General features: G+C 48.8%; 2 protein-coding genes across 4 annotated transcripts in view; one reads left to right on the forward strand and one right to left on the reverse strand.

Annotated features, from left to right (window-relative positions):
* Positions 1 to 474: 474 nt before the first annotated feature.
* HEMK1 (HemK methyltransferase family member 1) overlaps positions 475 to 18,970 on the reverse strand; it is a 103,269-nt gene continuing 84,773 nt past the window's right edge. For both annotated transcript variants that reach the window (XR_001875636.1, XR_001875637.1), the window contains exon 13: positions 475 to 805. The gene's annotated coding sequence lies outside the window, so the exon portion shown is untranslated. The remainder of the gene's footprint in view (positions 806 to 18,970) is intronic.
* Positions 9,180 to 18,021, forward strand: CISH (cytokine inducible SH2 containing protein). 2 transcript variants are annotated; one of them, XM_017819919.1, is made up of 4 exons: positions 9,180 to 9,275; positions 9,522 to 9,815; positions 14,276 to 14,499; positions 14,992 to 18,021. In XM_017819919.1, the coding sequence occupies exons 2-4, from the start codon at positions 9,769 to 9,771 to the stop codon at positions 15,492 to 15,494; spliced, it is 774 nt and encodes a 257-aa protein (XP_017675408.1). In that variant the 5' UTR covers positions 9,180 to 9,275; positions 9,522 to 9,768; the 3' UTR covers positions 15,495 to 18,021. The 2 variants fall into 2 exon arrangements, with proteins under 2 accessions (XP_017675408.1, XP_017675409.1); XM_017819920.1 differs by lacking the exons at positions 9,180 to 9,275; positions 9,522 to 9,815 and adding an exon at positions 9,824 to 10,144.

Here is an 18,970-nt window from a genome sequence, read left to right on the forward strand (position 1 = left end):
TAAAATAGGAGAATAAATAAACAGCTAGAAATGCCCCTTAAGAAAAGTCTTCAAAGGGAGGAAAGACTGAAGATCAATGAACATTTAAATATTTCTCAGTTAAGGCCTATTCATTGCACAAGATCCAAAATAGTTTCCTTCATGAGTATTGCATAACATGTTCATTCAAAATCTAGCAAGTTTTCTCCCAGAACATACCAAGACACTGTTCTCTCCCCCGCTTTTTTGTCTTTTAAGTAGGAACATGAGAATGTCACAGCTGATAAGATTATTCTGGAAACTCACACAGAATATTCTGGAAAAGACTCAAGTTTGGACTACAGTGTTGCAATAGCAAGTCTCCACATATTCAGATTCTACACCCACCACTCTTTGTGAAGCAACAGAACAAGCGGCTTTTACAAGACTTTGGGAGTGAACTCTGGCCTCCACACCATAAATAAGGAAAAAAAGACAAAATGCACATACCTTCAAAGCACATTTCTGGCCTGTCTGCTTGTTGAAACACTCCAGTACTTTGCCATTGATTCCTAACCCCAGCACGCGTTTGGAGAGTTTGTAGTCATCCGTAACCGCATGTTTTTTAATCTCTAGTTTGACATGGGCCGGTCCCCCGGGCAAGGACTTCACGCTGCTCTTGCTCTCCACGTGACTCTCTGGCTGGGATTCCTGTTCACCTTCACTTTGTTCCATATCAGGGAAGAGTCTGGGATGACAGAGATACCCCACAGGGACTCTGTCGGGTATCCTCAGCAGAGTCCCTCCTCTCAAGCGATCAAACAGTCCATTTGCTCGCCATTTAGTCCTGAGTAAAAATGTAAACAAGTGTTAGTAACTGAGGTCAACTAACGTTCTCCCACCTCACCACTTTTCTCTTTTCTTTTTTTAACAAGATGACCAGGTGCTAGACCAAGAGTGAAGGCTCACCTCAGGAAAGCACACTTTGGCATCAGTCTGCACTTATAAATCACCGCTTTTACTGCAACCAAAACTGAGCAACTGCTAAGCCTTGGGCTAAAATGTTAGCTAAGCTCTGTACAACAGAACGGAGCTTAAGCTTATAAATCTGCATCAACAACCTGTTGTCTCAGTGTTTTATGTAGAAATCCCCACAATGGTCCCCTGCTTTACCCTGACACTCCCAAATTACGCAAGAGAACCACGAACACCTGAATCAAACCCCAGAGCGGCACTGCCTGGGCAGGCACCGAACCCTGGGACAGCGCTTCGACTGCCTGGGCCCACAGAGCGAGGGGCAGGCGGCCCACGGCTGAGGGGCCACCAAACCACCCAAAAGCTGGGGTTGCAATGGTGCTGCTCCCAGAGCCGTGCGGGCCCCGCTGCGTCCCCGAGGGGGAGCCCCCGGGCGGGTCCCGGGGCCGGGAGCCCCCTTAACACTGAGCCACGAGCAGCGGGGCCGCTCCCGCAGCCCCCTCACCGAGGGGGGAGAGCCCTGAGGCGAAGCGAGGAGAGCGGGGCGGGGGGTGACGGCGGCGGGGACCCGAGCGGGGGGAGCTCCGCCACCGGGGACGATTTACCTGCTGTGGCGGCGCGGCCCCAGCCGAGGCTTCCCGGAGCGGCGCGGGGAGGGCGGGCTCTGCCTGGGCCCGCCCCGCCGCCCCGGCCAGGTGCGCGCCGCCTTCCCGCCCGAGCCGCGGGCGGCGGCACCGGCCCGGACCGAGCCCCCGGGGCCGCCCCGAGCCCCCCGGTTCGCCCCGGCCGGGCCGGGCCCGCGGGGCCTGAGCGGGGAGCGGCAGCTGCCTCATGCGCGGCTGCAGGTTCCCCGCGGGGGTGCGGAGCAGCTCCCGCCGTGATTTTAAGGTGATTTTAATCACGGTATTAATGTTTTGGGGTAAACGGCCCTGCCGGAGGGGGAGGAGGGCGGGATGGAGCCGCGGCGGCTCCGGGCTGGTGCCGCAGCGCGCCCGCGCGGTGGCACCGCCGGCCCTGCCCCGATGGATCCTTTGGGAAGGGGAAGGATCGCCGCGTTCGCTCCAAACCCTGCTTGAAACGGGCTGTTGCTGTGAACAAAGCACTGAGACGCGATCCCGGGCAATCATCCTTCAGCCAAAAGGGTTCTGTCACTAAATGCTCCCACTAAATTCCACACGGTCAGTATTTCTTGGCACTTTCGGGGGCACAGTCAGGACATTTAAAAGTGGTGGTTCCCACAGCAACTGTCGCTCATCGCCGGTGCACGGCGTGTGGTTACAGGGATGTGAAACGCTGAGGTTTTTTTCCCCTACATGTGAAGATGAGTCACGCATTGAAATGGAGCTGTGTTCGTATCACTGGAAGGAACTTAAAAGTTCACATGCTTTACAAGTTAAAAATACATTTGTCATTTTACGTAACATAATGGCATCTGGAGTTCTAGCGGTAAGGAAAATAATTAAAAGGGCTAATGAGCCCTTTCTCCAAGGAATAAAAAGTAGTTCAACTTAGCAGGATGCGGATCTGCAGTACATCACCATGTGATGTGATGCTACCGCTATTCCGCCTCAGGTTTCCCTTCCAGGCTTTCTGCAGTTCAGCTGCTGGAGGGCCTGGTCCCCTGATTCAGTTCACCTATTCTGGGCTAATCAAATCCCTGAGGAAAACAGCTATTTCCAACCTTTTCTTTTCAGGTTTGGCTTCCAGCCTTCTTAGGCTTCGCATCACCTCCCACTGTGGCAGTCTCAGAGATGGATACATAACTGAGCTCCCGGGTTGCAAACCTTCAATAACACTGTTCTGCAGTCAGCAGCTTGCTCTGCTTTTCCTTCCCATGGCTCCTGCCTGCATTTTCTGTTCTATTAGTCCTGGATGGTAATTTCCTTCTCTTTGCAACAGGTAACTACATTTCTCTCCCCGGTGCACAGTTGCAGGGGGTCAGGCCCTTCAGAAAACTTCTAAATCTCTCCGCTCTCTCCTGCATTTTATAATTTGAGAAATAAATTCACTCACACCAATCTCCCAGCCCCAGTTTTGATCTTTCCATGTAACTCTGACCCTGAAGCCTATGGCTCCCCAAAGCAAGCGGGAATTACAAAGGCTGGCACATTGAAGCTGGCAGAAGGCGATTTATGGCCCTATTCTGGGAAATATTAAACTGCAAAAATTCCAAGCAGATGTCTACTTGAAGGGTTGCTATTTTTTACAGAGTGTGTCAGAAGTAAGGAATTTCATTAAGAAATTGTGACTTTCGAACTACTACAAGAATAAGCTTTGTGTGGAAAGAAATGAGACAGGATGTGTGAAGTTAGTTGGTTCTACATGTCTGTCACCAACAGTTCCCTGCTGAGGAAAATTAAACTGGGAGGATACAAAACACATTATTCAAGTCACTGGGTATCTTACTGGGATGGAAAGCTTGTTTGGGTTCACCCCTTGATATTGTCTATATCTGCCCTTAGCAAAGTTCACTGTTTTACCAGCAACCAGTACTAAGTTTAAACAGGGCAAACACCTTAAAAACCCAGTGTGAATCATGGTTAGTAAGGCCTGAGACCAACCGTCTGCTAATTTCATCCACCATAAACTCCAAAAAAGGCTTTTCCAGCTGCAGCCCAAGTATCAAACAGCCTCACTGTAGACAAGGATGACCACAAAGCAAAAAACAGCTCTGCTGTAGTGACCTGTGTGGCGTCTCAGGTACTGTACCTGCATACCTGTGCTGGGTACCCCCTCTGAAGGAAAATCCCAACCTTTGCAATCCATGTGTGGTTTGTACAGAGCTGAGAACATTCATCTGTACAATATCCTTCTCTTAAGCTGCTTAAGGTTTTATAATTTCCCTGACAAGCTCCAGGGAAGGACAAGCCTGCTGGATCCAGGCACATCCCGAGATAACACCCAGCACCTCTGGCATCCCAGGGGTGAGCAAGCACAGTGTGGTCACCTTGGCTGCAGTTCTCCCCTGTCTGGCTCCAGGAGGATTTCCCACAGTGTCTCTTTTCAAATGCCAGTTTTAAATCTCCCTGGGAATTACTCTCTGGATCCTGCAGCTTCTCTTTGTGCTCCTGGCAGGTGGAGCTGCATTAGCACCCTCTGGAGATGCTGGAGGAGGACACACTGACAGGCCCACTGCAGCTCACTGAGCCGGGGGACATTTTTCATTCAAACAGACGTTTTTATTTATTTATTGATGTTTGCTTTCTGAAGCTACAAAAAACCCAAACCGGTACTATTACAGGCTAAGAGCCCACTACAGCAAAAGTTCTTTCATCTTCACAAAAACCCCTAAAACTGTAAATTAAACATTAGTCCTATTTTTACCAGAAGTCCCCAACAGCAACAACACAAAACAACTTAATTTCAGGAGAGAATTTGGTAGCTCAGCTATGCCGTGCTTGTCCCAAAATAAAAAATAGCTTATGGGAGAAAACAATAAGGTCCTGCTCTTGCAATAAGCTTTGAGGCAGCAGCTCCTTTTCTCTAAGCAGTGGCTTAACCTAGAAAAGCTTTATATTTTAGCCAGCATGCAGTTTGGATACACTGTCCCTGATTTTTTCATGTCTTGAATACCACAGATACCTGCTTTACAGATGGACAGCACTACTGTTTAAACACAGGAGGTTAATTTTGGCTATTCCATGGGGTATTTTCACTGCCTGTTTGCCATGCTGTAGCAATTTAATAACTGGGATCAAAGACATTTCAGACTTTCAAATGTCTCATTTCTTAACAAAAATGAAATGATTGAGTTTGCTCTCATCTGGAGAGCTAGGAAAGCTGATGTCATCAAATGTGTCTGAGGGATGGCATATTTTGAGGAGTTATACTTACCTGAATGCTACAGGTATCTGTTTAGTTATATACAAAAGTGATTTGCATGGAGGTCAGCCCTTTGGTAGCAACATCTCATGGAAATCCCATCAGCTATAATAAAGAAATTATCACCACCAGCTGAAAACTCGTGACTTGTTTTTTCTGAAACATTGCTTCCTCTTGGGTAACAGCTATGTAATTTTTCTGCTATATATTTTTTCTGCTGTTATGAGAAATCCACACTCTGGGGTGCATTATATAGATGTCACCAGAGAGAAAATCCTCTGTATTGCCAGGTTGAAGTGAGGACACGGCTTTGTCTGGTTGGGCGGTTGCAACAACCTTATTAAATCCCCCAGGAAGTTCTAGAGAAACTGCATCTGTGATATTAAGAGAAGGAAAGAGCAGCTCTGCAGCACAATATTTTGATGTGAAAGAGAAGAAAAGAAGCTTCTTGTAGGATCTTTAGTTTAGCATGTCATGTACACAGTGGTCTGAATCAGAAACTAGATGCATGGTTTTTTTTCGCCTGTCTTTCAGCTCTGCTCTGGGGGTGTCTGTCTCAGACTATCAAAAAGGACACACAAAAAAAAAAGACCAAACTAGGAAAGCTCATCAGCAAACAGCCTGGCTCTTTTCTCTCAGGGCTGAGGTAAAACCGGGTTTATAAAGCTCTTTCATAGGCAGTGATCTTTATTGATGCTTTATTGTTAGAACAACTTCTCTTTTATTTTCAACACCCTCTGTCCTAACCTGGGATTATAACATGGTTTCCAGGAGGAACCAAAATTCTGGCTATGAACCAGCTGCCAGTGAAGCAGGGAAGTCTCAAGAACACCAGTCTCTCATTCTGGAGAGCCTGTCCTAATACCTGACTTCATTCCTCAAGATTACTTCTTCCTGTCAGCACGTAGCAGGTATTTTCCTACAGAAGTACAGAAGTGGGTAGAACGGCTGCTTTTACAACCCTGGACTCAGACACCTTATTACAGATACCTTGTCCTGGTCATGGAGAAAATTTTGGGAGGCTCCATCCCTGCTCCTACACTAAGAAACTTAAAGCAGAGAAGGAGCTTTAGGACACAGCTTATTGATGAGGGAGTCAGAGATACCACTTGAATGTTTCCCTTTCAGCAGAGAGGGAAGAAAAAGACATGTTTTTTCACAGAAGGATCATAAATCAAAAACATCAAAAATCTTCTAATCTGTCCACAGGAGATGGCACTTCATTTTATGCTGCAGTGGAGCAAAAGAAATGAATCTCTGTCTTTCATTGAAAGAGATCCTGCAACTAATGGGTATGGCAGCACTGCCTGTAAGTCCCAGGATGGCCTTCCAGGCCACTTAGGAATACAGTATTTGCAGAAAAACAGCATTTGTATCAAGCAGAAAGGCTCTTAACATATGCCACACTACAATAACCTTCTGGGTCACCACATGCTAGCAAGCCTTCAGATAATGAATATGGTGAGTTCCTTACAGTAACCCCAAAGTATTTTTTTGTAGCCTGAAATGAAACCCATTTCTTTCTGCACATCCTACTTCTCATGGAGCCAGCTCAGATGTCACTGTATCCATGGCACAGCTCACCCACACCCCAGAGACTCCTTCCATTGCTCCACACCAGGTTGGGAAATAAAAAACACAACAGCAAGTTCATCACCCTTGTGCCTGTTCTTAATTACAGAAATTGGTGTGCCCTACTCAAATAACAAGATGGCCCATCTAAACCAGGAACAGATGCTTGTTATTGCTAATGTTTGGTCAGTCCCATGCTATTCCTTACCTTACAGCACAGGGGAACCAAAGGAGTTCAGTCCTTATGGTGAAGGTAAATCCAGCCCCCAGGCACACAGACTCCTCTTAAGAGCTGTGATTCTGGATGTCACTTTTCATTTATGCCAACTCTACAAGATTATAGAAATGTCCAACTGCACAGTGGAAGCTGTAACTCACCCTCAGTGGGTGTTACCAAACACACATTTAGCAGCAGATGGTGCTGTTGTGTTGGTGAACTTTCCTGAGGGACTAACTGCCTCACGATTTCTGGCTTTTCTTACTCCTGTGATTTTATTGTGAGCTTTCTTTGGTACCTTTCATAACTGAAGCCTAGCAGTCAAGGATATTATTCGATATTTCTTGCTACTGCCTCTTCAATGTCCTAATTCTTCAACACCGAGCTCTGGAAAGCCATTTATATCAGTATAAACTGGGTTTAAACAACTATTGGAGGAGTGGCAGCAATTTATCTTGACAGTGCAAGGCCTGGGGCACTGGCAGATCTGGCACACTGTGCTGTTTCCTTCTTGGGGCATTACCGTGTACACGAGGAGTGCCAACGAGGTAGAGTGATGAAGCATCACTGACTGCTCCTGATTTAAAACCAATCACTAATTTTATAGATAAAATAGCCCAGGCATTAGCCTGAACATTTTTTCCTTTTTTTGAGGTGGGCCCCTAAAGAAGTTTCCAGTGCAAAAGTAAGCTCCTTTAATTGATGCTCACACACACTTGGATTCAATGCTCATCTCTCAGGGTCCTGCAGGACCTGAGCACCCGCTGCCTCCACAGAGCAGCGACAAAGCTGCCGACAGAGACCCCCTTCTGCAGGTGATGTTTGCACTGCACAGCTCTAAGCGCGGCTTCCCTGCTCCGGAGGTACAAATGGCTGCTCAGCCAGCGGCACAGCCTGCACGCAAAGCCTCCTCTGAAGAGGATCACTAGATGGAGCCCAATTCTAAGCAAAAACCCACGCAGAGAGCCCCTCGCTGCCCGTGCCGGGCTGCAGCGCTCCTGCCGGCACAGCACAGCCGCGATCGCAGCGTCATCCCCTCCGAGGATGACGACGAAATAAATCCCGACCGAACGTGCAGGTTAACTGCGGTTTGCAGGAGGCAGCAGCCGCTCCCACCTCTCTGGCGTAGATCTGTTCAATCCATCGCGCTGCTGCACCACCAGCAGGAGGCTTCAACAGCACGGGATTTAGAGGTGAAGGGGCACATGCAGGCAGGTGTCCCCCTGCAACCCTGAGCAGCTACAAGGGTGAGCCTTTGAATGATGGTCTTGCTGTGCACAGAAACGGTGAGGACTGAAATTCCTCCGCTCTGCCCTCGCCTCTCCTATGAATTTACACACGCTCTGATGAGTGTGAGCTCAAGTCTGGTTTAGGCTTAGAAGCAAATTGGTCAAGGAGTGCCTGCATGATGACATTCCCATCCCCCTGGATACTTAGATGTCCCTCAGCAACCCTCTCCCCGCCCGGTATTAGTATCAGCACTCATTACTGCAGTCCCTGATGCAGTCCAGAAAGCGGATGGGAGCAATGCAGGAGGCTGAGCAGCTGCCAGAGGAGACAGCAGGGATGAAAGGCTGAGTCAGGAGCCGAACACAGCCTGCCTGCTCTCTGGCTGATGCCTGTGGGAACACCCTTCTAGCCCTACCCTTATCAGCATCCTGCCCTCGCGGCCCCATCCATTGCGGTTCTGAACGGCGCAATGATTATTAATACTTTTAAGTATTCATTCTACTCCAATGGAGGTGGCAGACACACCACTCATTCTCTCTTGTCTCTGACATGTGAAGAGGCGGCAACTCGTGGCAGGAAAAGAATGACCAAGCTTTTGTTATAAAGTGTTTAAAAATAAAAGCTTCAATAACCCTAAAAGCAACCGTAATATTTCCTCCTGGCTCACCCAATTTTAGCAGACAGCGATCTGCACGGTAACATGGTGGTGCCGTAACCTTTTCCAGGCGACTCTACCGAGCTGAAATCCTCATTCACAGGGGGATTCCCAGGTGACCAAGAACATGAGACAACCCGTGCGGTGCGACAACGACACTTTCGCTGCCTCGACTAGCAGAGCTTGCACCACACCACCCTCCTCCCCTGGACCACGACTCACTGGAAAACTGTCCCATTCCCTTGTTTGCCCCTCCAGCCCCACGACCTGCCCCTCATTCAGCACCCGGTGCTGCTGCGACACGGAGAGGCACCGCCGGCCAGGGAGGGGGGCACACACAATTACACCAAAAACCTACAAATACATAAGTGGGAAGAAACGACAAACGGATGGCAATAACTGAAAGGAAGGGGGGACCGGCCCGGGCAGGGCGGGTGGGCGCCGGCGGCCCCGCGCTCCGCCCCGGGCGGGCCCCGCGCATGCGGCGGGAGCGGCCGCGGTGCCCATTGGCAGCGCCCGCCCCGCGTTCCTGGAAAGTTCTTGGAAATGGATCAAAGGCGTTTCCGCGAACACGCGCGGCGGTGGCGGCGGCCCCGCACGGCTCCGCTCCCCGGCCCTGCCCGCCGGGAGGGCTCCGCTCCGGCCCCGGGCCGTGCCCGGCCCTCCCCTGGCCGAGGCGGCGGCGCCGCGCCCGCCCTGGACGCGGCTATTTATACCCTCGCTGGGGAGTCTCCTTCCCCCCCCGCGTGGCTGATGTAGGAAGAGTGATGCGAACACAATACGATTCCAGGAATCCCTCACTTCCTGGAACAGATTAAAAGGGGCACACAAAAGATTACTAAGGAGGTTCGCTTTTTTTTTTCCCCCCTCCTACCACGGAGCCTCATTACTCCGGAGCCAGCGCAAAGGCAGGTCGCTGCTCTCCGGCTCCTCCCGGGGAGACCTTATTTATTGCTACCTATTTATTACTATTTCAGAGCGCTCTGAGTATCTTTTTCTTAAAGACTGCTCTGAAGGAAGATTAGTTCCTCTTTATATGTAATTTCCTTTGGTTATTTTTTTTTTTTTTTGCTGCTGTTTTCTGAAAAGCAGAGGAAGAATACATTACATTTTCTGCACACGTTTTCCTGGCCAAAGTTGCTAAAGTCTGTCTCGGACAGCTCGCCTTCTGCTTGGCTTTTCCTGTGGCTGGAACAACCTCCTGCGGAAGGGGTTTGCTGGGACTCTCCAGCCTTCTCTCCCCGTGAACCCCAACTAGAGGCTGAACCAGCTGCTTCGGGGAAGCAAAGGCGGCAAGAAGAGAAGAGGAGAGAGCATTTCCCACGTTCTTGAAGACTTAATGCTTTTCCCTTGGTTCAGGAGTGACATGATCCTCTGTGTTCAGGGGTAAGATACTTTCCGGTCTCCTTTGAAAACCTGTGGTTCGATAACTGTAATTAGTTCGGTTCTCCGGGACAGTTTTTCAGCTGGTGTGAGTTGCCGTGTGTGACTGTAATGGAACGGGAATGACTTGAGGTGGCCGAGTTCTGTGTGCGTGTGTCTGTGCTTCAGATTCCACGGCCGAAATCATGGGACCGTAAAGTATTCCTGATTTCCGGGCTTCCTACTGCTGAAAAACTGCACGATATTCAAAGCCTTTGTGAGGGTACAAATGAGTGAAAACTTGGTGTTCAGTGGGGCGTGTGCAGCATCACGGGGGACACAGATCCGAGACCGTAAGTGTTCTCCAATGGCCTCTTGGCCAAATCGCTTACAGGGAAAAACTTCCCTGGAGTTCAGGTGCTTTTGTCTGTTTCTGAGGAGATATTTATGCTAAATACTTGATTTCATTTTTCTGCTGTTTCATGTGTAAGCTTAACTGTCTGTACATATACACAGCATTCAGCAGAAAGGAAGCCATGGGGCACAACAGGGAACATCCCAGTGCTTTCTCCGGTATCAGTGTCTGGTACCGGTGTGTTGGCACTTCAGTGTCCCCATGATCAGCTCAGGTCACCAACTGATAAATACCTGGTCTGCAGGAATCACACGCCATTTTACACATGCTGCATATTTGGAAATTGTCAGCGTTTGTTTCATCCTGAGCCATCGCCTCAGTATTTCCCTTCCCTCCTCGCTCAGGGGATTTTCCTCAGAGGAAAATCCTCCTTTGTCTACTTTCAATGACAAGCACGGGGATTTTTCTACTGTTTCCCCCCAAAATCTGTTCCACAGACAAGGAGAGCTCGTGTTTACCAATAATTTCCTACCACCCGTGTGGGTTTGTTTTCACTCTTATTTTCAGTCTGCAGCTGCAGTTCTTATAACCACAGCACAGGGAACTTTTGCCACTTGGGCTTTGGGAAACCCTTAACTGAAGCTTTCCTGCAAGGTCAACATACCAGAGCTACTGCTTCCCTTGCCCACTAAGAACTTGTTATGGAGCCAGATGTGCAGATGGTTGCCTTTAATATCTATTTTTATGACCATTTATTGCTCAGTTTTTATTATCCTCTAGGATTTCATATATCCTGGACTCCATACTCTCCTTCCTATTCAGACCAAGCTCCCACTTGGAAGTCTTGGGGCATGGCTGATGGAAGGGGAAGGGAGACCAGCTCAGCACACTTTTCCTTGTACTGCTTGTACTGTGTTACAAAGTTTACCTTATCAGCACAGTAACTGCAAAGCTAACACTGAATGATATCAGACATATCCGACTCTCCTGAACTTTCTTGCCTTTCCAAGGCTTTCTGAAACACTAATTGCCAAAGCACAGGGAAGTTCATTTGCTGTTTCTCTCGAGACTCCACACAGACTACCAGCTAGACATGCCAAATTTTCTATAGTTGTTTTCTTCCTCCTCACAGCTTCACTGTGTTCAGTCCTGATCCTCCACATCTCTCCTCTGCTTTCTTTCTTACAAGCACTGACTATTTGCAAATCCTTTCTTTGCCCCATTAAAGGGTTTTTTCATGTCAGCAAACCTTTCTCAACCTGTCCTCATCCCAGCAAACCCTTCTTAACCCTCTTGCAAATGTTCTTGCATTAAAAGTTGTAGTCTGCCATTACTTGCTGATCCCTCAGCTCTCCCTTTCCTGTGCTTGGAGCTGCTCTGTCTGATCCCAGCAGCAGCTCTTGTTTCCTCAACCAATGGACAAAGTTGTTTAGGACACCAGCACCTCCCGGTCTATGAGAATTTCTAATCCCCCTCCTCTGTTCCACTGTGCTCCTTTGGGCCTACGGCTGCACTAGGAGTTTTTGTAGGGGGAGAGAGGGGCAAAAGGCAGGTGTATAGAAGGAAACTATGAAGTGTGTAAGCACAGCCCTTCTGTGGTGGAAGGATCTGCACAGTGACGACGAGATCTGGGCTCCTTCAGCCTCAGGTGGCACAAAGTATAAGGCAACACAGCACGAGTACAGTGGGAAACCTCATCTCAAGCACAGGGGCTCTGCTTCAGAGAGATCCAAGTGGCTCTGTAAAAGGAATCTAGTGACAAATTCACACAGTCAATGTGTCTTTTGGGGAGGGAAGTGTGAACTGATACAGCCCCGAAAGGAAGAGCTGTACTCCCGATCCATGGCGGACATTTCCCTGCGTAGCTTTCCTCTCTCCCCCTTCCTTCCCAGTCTCTCAGCCAATTCCTATTTTCCTCTCTATAGTAGGTATATAAAAAGAAAATAAGAAAGCTCCATGGTAGGATCAAGAAAAGATTTCTTCATGTGTAAAACCTTTCCCAAAGGTAGGCCAGAAAAATTTTCCAGGACAAAATAAGTTCAGAGAGACTTGGCCTCTGGACTGCAGTATTTGAGTTCTGGGGAGCGAGTGGGCAGCAAATGGAGCAGGAATGATTTTCCTTGATGTTGGTCACTGTCATTTTCAACTGTGGGAACAGTTGGTATGAGAACACCCCAAGAGACACTGCTCTGCCAGCAGCCTGGGACACCCTTTTTGCACTGCACCAATTATTAGTTAGGTTCAGCACAGGGCAGGATCTGGTTTAGAGTCCTCCTTGCTCAGAAAGGGGGGAAATAGAGAACTGGGAATCTCCTTTCCCCAAGAAGGCAGGTAACCAGGCATTTGTGAAGGCCATGACATTAAGATGGAGACATCCAGATGTCTTGAAAAATGCAGCCCTCAACTCCTACAAAGGTATCTCAGGTAGGATTTAAAAGAGAAGCTGGACGTTTCCCAACAGTGATCTCCAGGTATAAAAGTATACTCAGATGCAGAGTTCTGTGAAAGCCCCTGAAAATGCAGTCCCTGTGACCGAGGGTGCCTGGTGAGGATATGGGCCAGCAATCACTTTTATTTGGCCTGGTTTCCTACCCATTAATAGAAATAAAGATCAGATGCCATGAACACCAAGTAGATATCCTGCTTCTGACGTGTGATTTGACACATGGAAAAAGGAGAATGTTCTTTTCTAAATACCAACAGAACAGTGGGGTTATGCCATGTATTGCAAGGGCAAGAAGTCTGTCTCTGTAGATTTAAATTTACCAGTTGTTTTACAAAAACCTTCCTCCAAGCCTACATTGTTTGATTAGAAATGCAGAGCTGGGGAACTGCTCAGGGCTGTCATTCACAAATCAGTGTGAAGGCGCTTTCAGGTTCTTTCTAATCTACTTTTCCCTCACATCCCTTCTTCTTGCTCCCTGTCCCATGCTTGTGACTCGGCAGTTTCAGGTGGTGGATCACTTGACAACACATGTACCTAAAGTGTCCCTGTTCACACAGAGCACAGGGAAAGAGGAGGAGCAGAAGGGAAGTGCTTAAGGCTTCAGAGTCTCCTTCTGCTCCCCTCTTCAGTGATGGGGGGCGTGGCTGCTGCCCCTGCGATCACCACCAGCTCCAGCGGTGCGGGGACAGTGTCATGCTGAGAATGGAATGTATTTCTCTGGAAACTCAGCCACCTTTTATGTTAAATGTCTGAAAGAACATTCTCAAGTGTGTGGGAGATGCACGGGGGAGATGTAACACAGGACATGCAGCATTACAGGGCATGCAGAGGCAAAGAGCTTACACAGAGGCAGAAAGTAATTTTTGCTCAGGAGATTGCCTGGGAATGGAGATTTCCCTGGCCTCTGACATCCATCCTCCCCCTGGAGCTTTGCCTTCCTTTAGGAATCTCCATGCTGCAGAGAAGGAGCACCCATGGCCCATGAGAGCTACAGGCTCTGTGAAACTGTGATAGATGATGAATGGCTACACTAATGCTCTCTCTAGGCCACAAGGGATTCATGTTCCTGGCAGAACCTCATCTCGCTGTAATCCTGCAGGGATTAGTCACACCGAGATCTTTGTTGTGCTGTGGGGTTGGTGTAGTGCACAGGCTTGGCTAAAATAAGAATTCCCATTATTCTACTACACGATCAGCTCACTCTGAGTTCTAACAGATTCGTTCAGGATCAGGTCATCCTTGGGAAAGCGGGTAGGACAAAACCCGAGCTATTCCCAATTCTGCTTCTAATTATATTGCAGTAAATGGCTAACAAACCCACTGGCAGAAACAAATGCTCCAACATTGTAATCATATAAATGAAGCTGTAATGCTGCTATAAACCTTATTGCCTCTGAAACTACATATTAAAAAGGCAACATCTATAAATACCAGGTTCGGATGGACCTAAATGGAAAGACAGACCATCTTACAAGGCCAAAGAGACCAATTCTCTCTCCCTGTTTCTAAGGGCTCATCTTTAGCTGTGTAATTTCCCCCTCCCTGCCTCTCTCTGAAACATAATCATGTTGAGGATCTGTTTATAAAACATAACATGTTGTAGTACAATGTCACAGGCACTGAACAGACACTGCAACCCATTTCACGGCAAGGAGAAATAGCAGAGTGTGCCCTTCATTTCAGACCTCATCCTTTGCTGGCGGAGGAAAAGATCAGGAGACTGTCACTCAGGGGCATTGAGGAATTGTCAGAGCCCATCATGCAGCCTCTCCCAGTTATGGCCTTCCAGGAGGAGTCTGCGCCTGCCTTTGCAGCTCCAGTTCCAGACAGCAACCCACCTCAGACACGGGACCCTGAAGAAGACCTTCTCTGCATTGCAAAAACCTTCTCCTACCTGCGAGAATCTGGTAAGGCTCAACTCCCAAAGTCATGGGCTGCAGGGAGCCAACTCTGCAATTCAGGGAGCTGCAGGAAGAATCTCCTAGTCCCACTTCAGATAGGAACCTGTCCCAGCCGTGGCTGACTCCTGTGCATGCAGCAAGTGCATTTGCAATATCTACAAACATGTATCATGAACTAAATTATTTCTAGAGTAAGCAAAAGCTTTATCTTTTATAACTGAATTGGGAGAAAGAACTGCAAAAAAATTGGTTTTTCTCTGTAAACTGCAGCAGCTGCAGAGCAGCCAACCTCACCCCGAGCCCCAGCACAGCAACGACAAGCATAGGCAGGAAACCCTTAGAATTTGACTTGGTCTTAATTTCTGAAGGTCTTGCCAACTCTGGCCCTGGTTGCTTCCCAGGCCCTGAACTCAATAGGCTTTAAGGCTTCCCTAAATATACTGCCAGTCCTTTCTGGCATTCTTTCCCTAACATGTTCTTTCTCGGATGCTTTTCCAGGTTGGTACTGGGGCTCGATCACTGCCAGTGAGGCCAAGCAGCATCTCCAAAAGATGCCTGAGGGCACCTTCCTGGTTCGGGACAGCACCCACCCCAGCTACCTGTTCACACTCTCCGTCAAGACAAACCGAGGTCCCACCAACGTGCGCATCGAATACACCGACAGCAAGTTCCGGCTGGACTCCAACTACTTGTCCAAACCTCGCATCCTGGCCTTCCCAGACGTGGTCAGTCTTATCCAGCACTATGTCATGTCCTGCACGACGGAAAGCAAGGCCGAGGCTCCTTACCCACCTCCATCTCCTCTACCTCCCATGCAGAAGGAGCTGGCAGCAGCCGCAGTGCACCTGAAGCTCATCCGGCCGCTCGGCCGCAAGGACAACATTCCCAGCCTGCAGCACCTGTGCCGGCTGCGGATCAACAAGTGCACGGCGGACGTGGACCAGCTGCCCCTGCCCCGGCGGATGGGGGACTATTTGAAGCAATACCCTTTCCAGCTCTGAACCGTGGCCGCTCTATCTCAGGCAGAAACACGAGAACTCTGTGCCTCCGTCCCGCTAAAGCGCGGCACCGGCTGGGCACAGCAAAGACCTGACTGTCAGCAGAGACTGCATCCATCTTCCCTCTCCCCTTCTCTCCACGTCCATTCCAGCCAGGGAGGAGTTGGTTTCAGTGATCAACGGGACACAAGCGGAGCTCTGAACCTCAGCCTGTGCCGGCAGTGGCTGTGGAAGGCACTGTGGGCATGGGCACACTACTTGAATTTCAGAGTCGCTGTGACACCGGGCACGTTAACGTTGTTATTTTTGCTATTTATTTCCATGGCAGTTTCTCTCCTCATGGTATTTTAAAAGCACCTTTTACTTTATTGTTTTTTTTTGTTTCTTTTGTGGAATTAGAGATAGGATAAAGGCTCCCAGCCAAGTGGCAGCCATAGTTCTGTGGGAATTTGGATTAGGATTCACATCCAAACAGCACCTGTTTGAGCCTGTCCCTGTAACAGGTTACAGGAGTCCACATCCAAGCTCCCACAGACTTTTGGGTATGTGGAACTCAGAAGACTGTACCTAGACTCATCTCTACAGTTTCCTTCCTTAGCTACAGGGGGTATTGTAACCTCAGAGCACAGTGGGAGCTCCCAGAGACAGGTGCTGCATCTCCTCCCATTGTGGACAGGAGACTTCTTTGAGGAAGCCCTTCTTCCTTGAGAGCTCTGAGCAAAGATTCTGGATATTGACCTTGGGCCGGGGAGCACTCACCCCATCTCTTTTCCATCTTCTCCATCCCCAAAGGAAGTTTGTGACAAAACATTCAGAAACAAGTAATCAGAAACTCAACCTTCTCACAGGCAGGGAGAGGGGTTTGGTTGCAGAGCACCCTGCGTTTGGCTTGTGTTTTGAAAGAGCTCCTCTCTGACATTGCCCTTGCCTGGAGACGCCGGTCGAGACCAGGGTCTGCTGGAGCAGGGGCTCAGAGACAGCTCTGCTGAGCTGCACCAGGGACACACACAGCTTCAGGCTATTTATTTGTTTAGTTCTGGGGGAACACCTCAGAAGCACCCCAGCAGAAGGAGCTGCCCCCCCTCTCCTGACACGGGGCTGAACTGCCGGCTGCTCTGCTGCTGCCAGCGTGAGTCATGAGCCACTCTTGTGGCTTCCAGCAGATCCAGGCTGCAGCACACACTGGAAACCACAATGCAAGGGTTTTTTTGCCAAGGTCCAGACCTCTCCTCGCCCCTGCTTTGACTTGCATGTTTGTTATCCCTAATTAGACTGCTGGCTCTGGGTTTACTTGTGGTGCCCCATCCCTTTCACCCCCTGCAGCTGAAGCACAATGGCTCTGCCCTCGCTCTTTTGCACACAGGAGGGACAAACAGCAGATGGGATCTGCCCAAAACCAGCACAGACAGAGAAGTTGCCCTTTCCTGTTCATTTGCTGAATCCCATCACCTTCCTAGCCCATAGGAGCCAGTCCATGCCATTGAGTGGGAGTAGAGAAGGGAACAGACAGGTCTAGAGAAACTACTGTTTGGCTTATTTTTCCCCTAAGACCCTCCGACTTGATCAAGCATGAACCAATGTTAAGGATTCCTCCCTAGGACTGTCTCTGTAAGGGTCTGTATATCAGAATAGGCAAATCCCAGCTATACCTGAGGGTTGGGAGAGAAGGTGGAAAAGGATGGGATGGTGACCCAGGAGACAAGCTCCAAAAATGGGTGGAGTTTCTTCCACCCTCTCCTAAAGCTGCCTAAAGGGACAAAATGGCCTGATGTGCTTAGTCAATGTCCTTTTTTTTTCCCTCTCTCCACACTTATACAAGTTTGTGCTCTTGCAAGCTTTGTTTTTGATACTTTGATGATTGACAGTGTGCATGTGTGATGTCAGGTTTGCTTTTTGGTATATCCTTCCCTCTTGCCCCATATGGCAGCAACCACGGGAAGGTACTGAATGAGAATGAAAATGTAGAAGGCAAAACAAAAAGGAAAACTTTTTTTTTTTTTTTAAATAATATAAACCACTGAAAAGGCTTCCTTTTATCCAAACACCTCTATCTGCCTGAGGACACTGGGAACAAGGAAACCAGAGCTCTTGAAGGAGCAGCAGTGATCTCAGGAAGCCCACACGGCTCAGCCACAGGCTTGGTAACTACAGCTTGGGAAAAATTAGTTGGAGAAGTGTACAGCAGGAAAGGGCAGGTTGTGCAGCTCTCTGAAACTTGCCTCCTACTTGATCTTTCCTCTGCTGGGGGTGATGAGGAGGCCAAGCTGCAGGTTTGATCTCACTGCCCCAAGAGAGCCCAGGAGCTCCTGGTTGACCCCCAAGGCAGAGGCCAAGCTGAGGGCTGTGAGCTCCAGGCAGGGACCAGCTCTGTTATGTGTTTGTTCTGCATCTAGCACAGTAGGGATCTCTAGGTGCTACTGCAATACAACCAATAAACAATACAGTTACTCCAAAAAGTCAGCTTCTTCTATCTTGAGACAGTTTGTTAAAAATCATTTGACTTGGATTTTAAATAAACATTTTAAATATACTTTAAAGCCACTCAATGTAAAAGTCTTTGGTAAAATCCCAATGGATGAATTCGTTTCCTATTCACAGAAATCCTCCCTAAGAACAGTGGGAAAACTCTTGACTATTTTTTTTCAAGAAAGACACAAAAACCTTTAACAAAAATAGGCCTTTCAGATACTGGGAGAACTAACACCAAAATCCTCATCAGTGTGGGCCTGGTTTCTACTGCACACAGATGAGCAGTAGCAGATCCCAAGTCCCAAGTTAATAAGGGCTGAAGGAACATTTTTCAGTGATGTGGAAAAACACGGGAATGATTTTTGTGTTGCTTCTGTGTGCCACAGAAAACCATTACAATGTAGGGGAAAGGAGACGGAACGTAACTGGAAATTTGGCAACTTGTTTACAGCAGGGTTCAAGCTGGCCCCAAAGAAAAGGTCTGCTCATGGCAAGTGTTGAAAGACGGGTCCATGAAGGGCAGACAGTGCTGGGGATGGGGGACCCACGGTAGCTTTTCTCTGTGTTCTGCTTCTGCTGCCACTGGGCCTCAGTGTGCCGGTATCTGGAGTCTGTCTGTGCACCCTTTCCCCTTCTCAGCACCTCAGACAGCACACAGCAGGTGGGGGAACCACGGGGGAGCTGTGACACCACACCCTGTGGTGTCAGAGGAGACAGAGGCCATCCCATCTGTCCTGTCTCTGAAATGCAGGGAATACACTGAGGCAACACCACTGCTGGGATGTGACTCTGCTGTGGCCCCTCCGTGCTCCTCTCCCAGGAGAGCTGCTCCAGCCACGGTCCCTCCATCCTGCCCAAAGCAAGCACAGTGTGCTCCCAACCACCAGAAAATGAAAAACACGCTCAGGGGAAATTAAAAAAAAGCTGAACTAGTTCCTCTCCATCCCTCTCCCTTTCTGAATCCACTGGCTTTAAAGTTCAAAATCCTGCTTCAAAGTATCCCTGAAGCA

The sequence above is a fragment of the Lepidothrix coronata genome, unplaced genomic scaffold (assembly GCF_001604755.1).
Source record: "Lepidothrix coronata isolate B3197 unplaced genomic scaffold, Lepidothrix_coronata-1.0 Scaffold78, whole genome shotgun sequence".
Taxonomy (NCBI): domain Eukaryota; kingdom Metazoa; phylum Chordata; class Aves; order Passeriformes; family Pipridae; genus Lepidothrix; species Lepidothrix coronata.

Coding starts and splice junctions, on each gene's coding strand:
- CISH (XM_017819919.1), top strand. CDS start 9,769: ATGCTTTTCCCTTGGTTCAGGAGTGACATGATCCTCTGTGTTCAGGG. Junction 9,816..14,275: donor ATGATCCTCTGTGTTCAGGG/GTAAGATACTTT, acceptor CCTTCATTTCAG/ACCTCATCCTTTGCTGGCGG. Junction 14,500..14,991: donor CTCCTACCTGCGAGAATCTG/GTAAGGCTCAAC, acceptor ATGCTTTTCCAG/GTTGGTACTGGGGCTCGATC.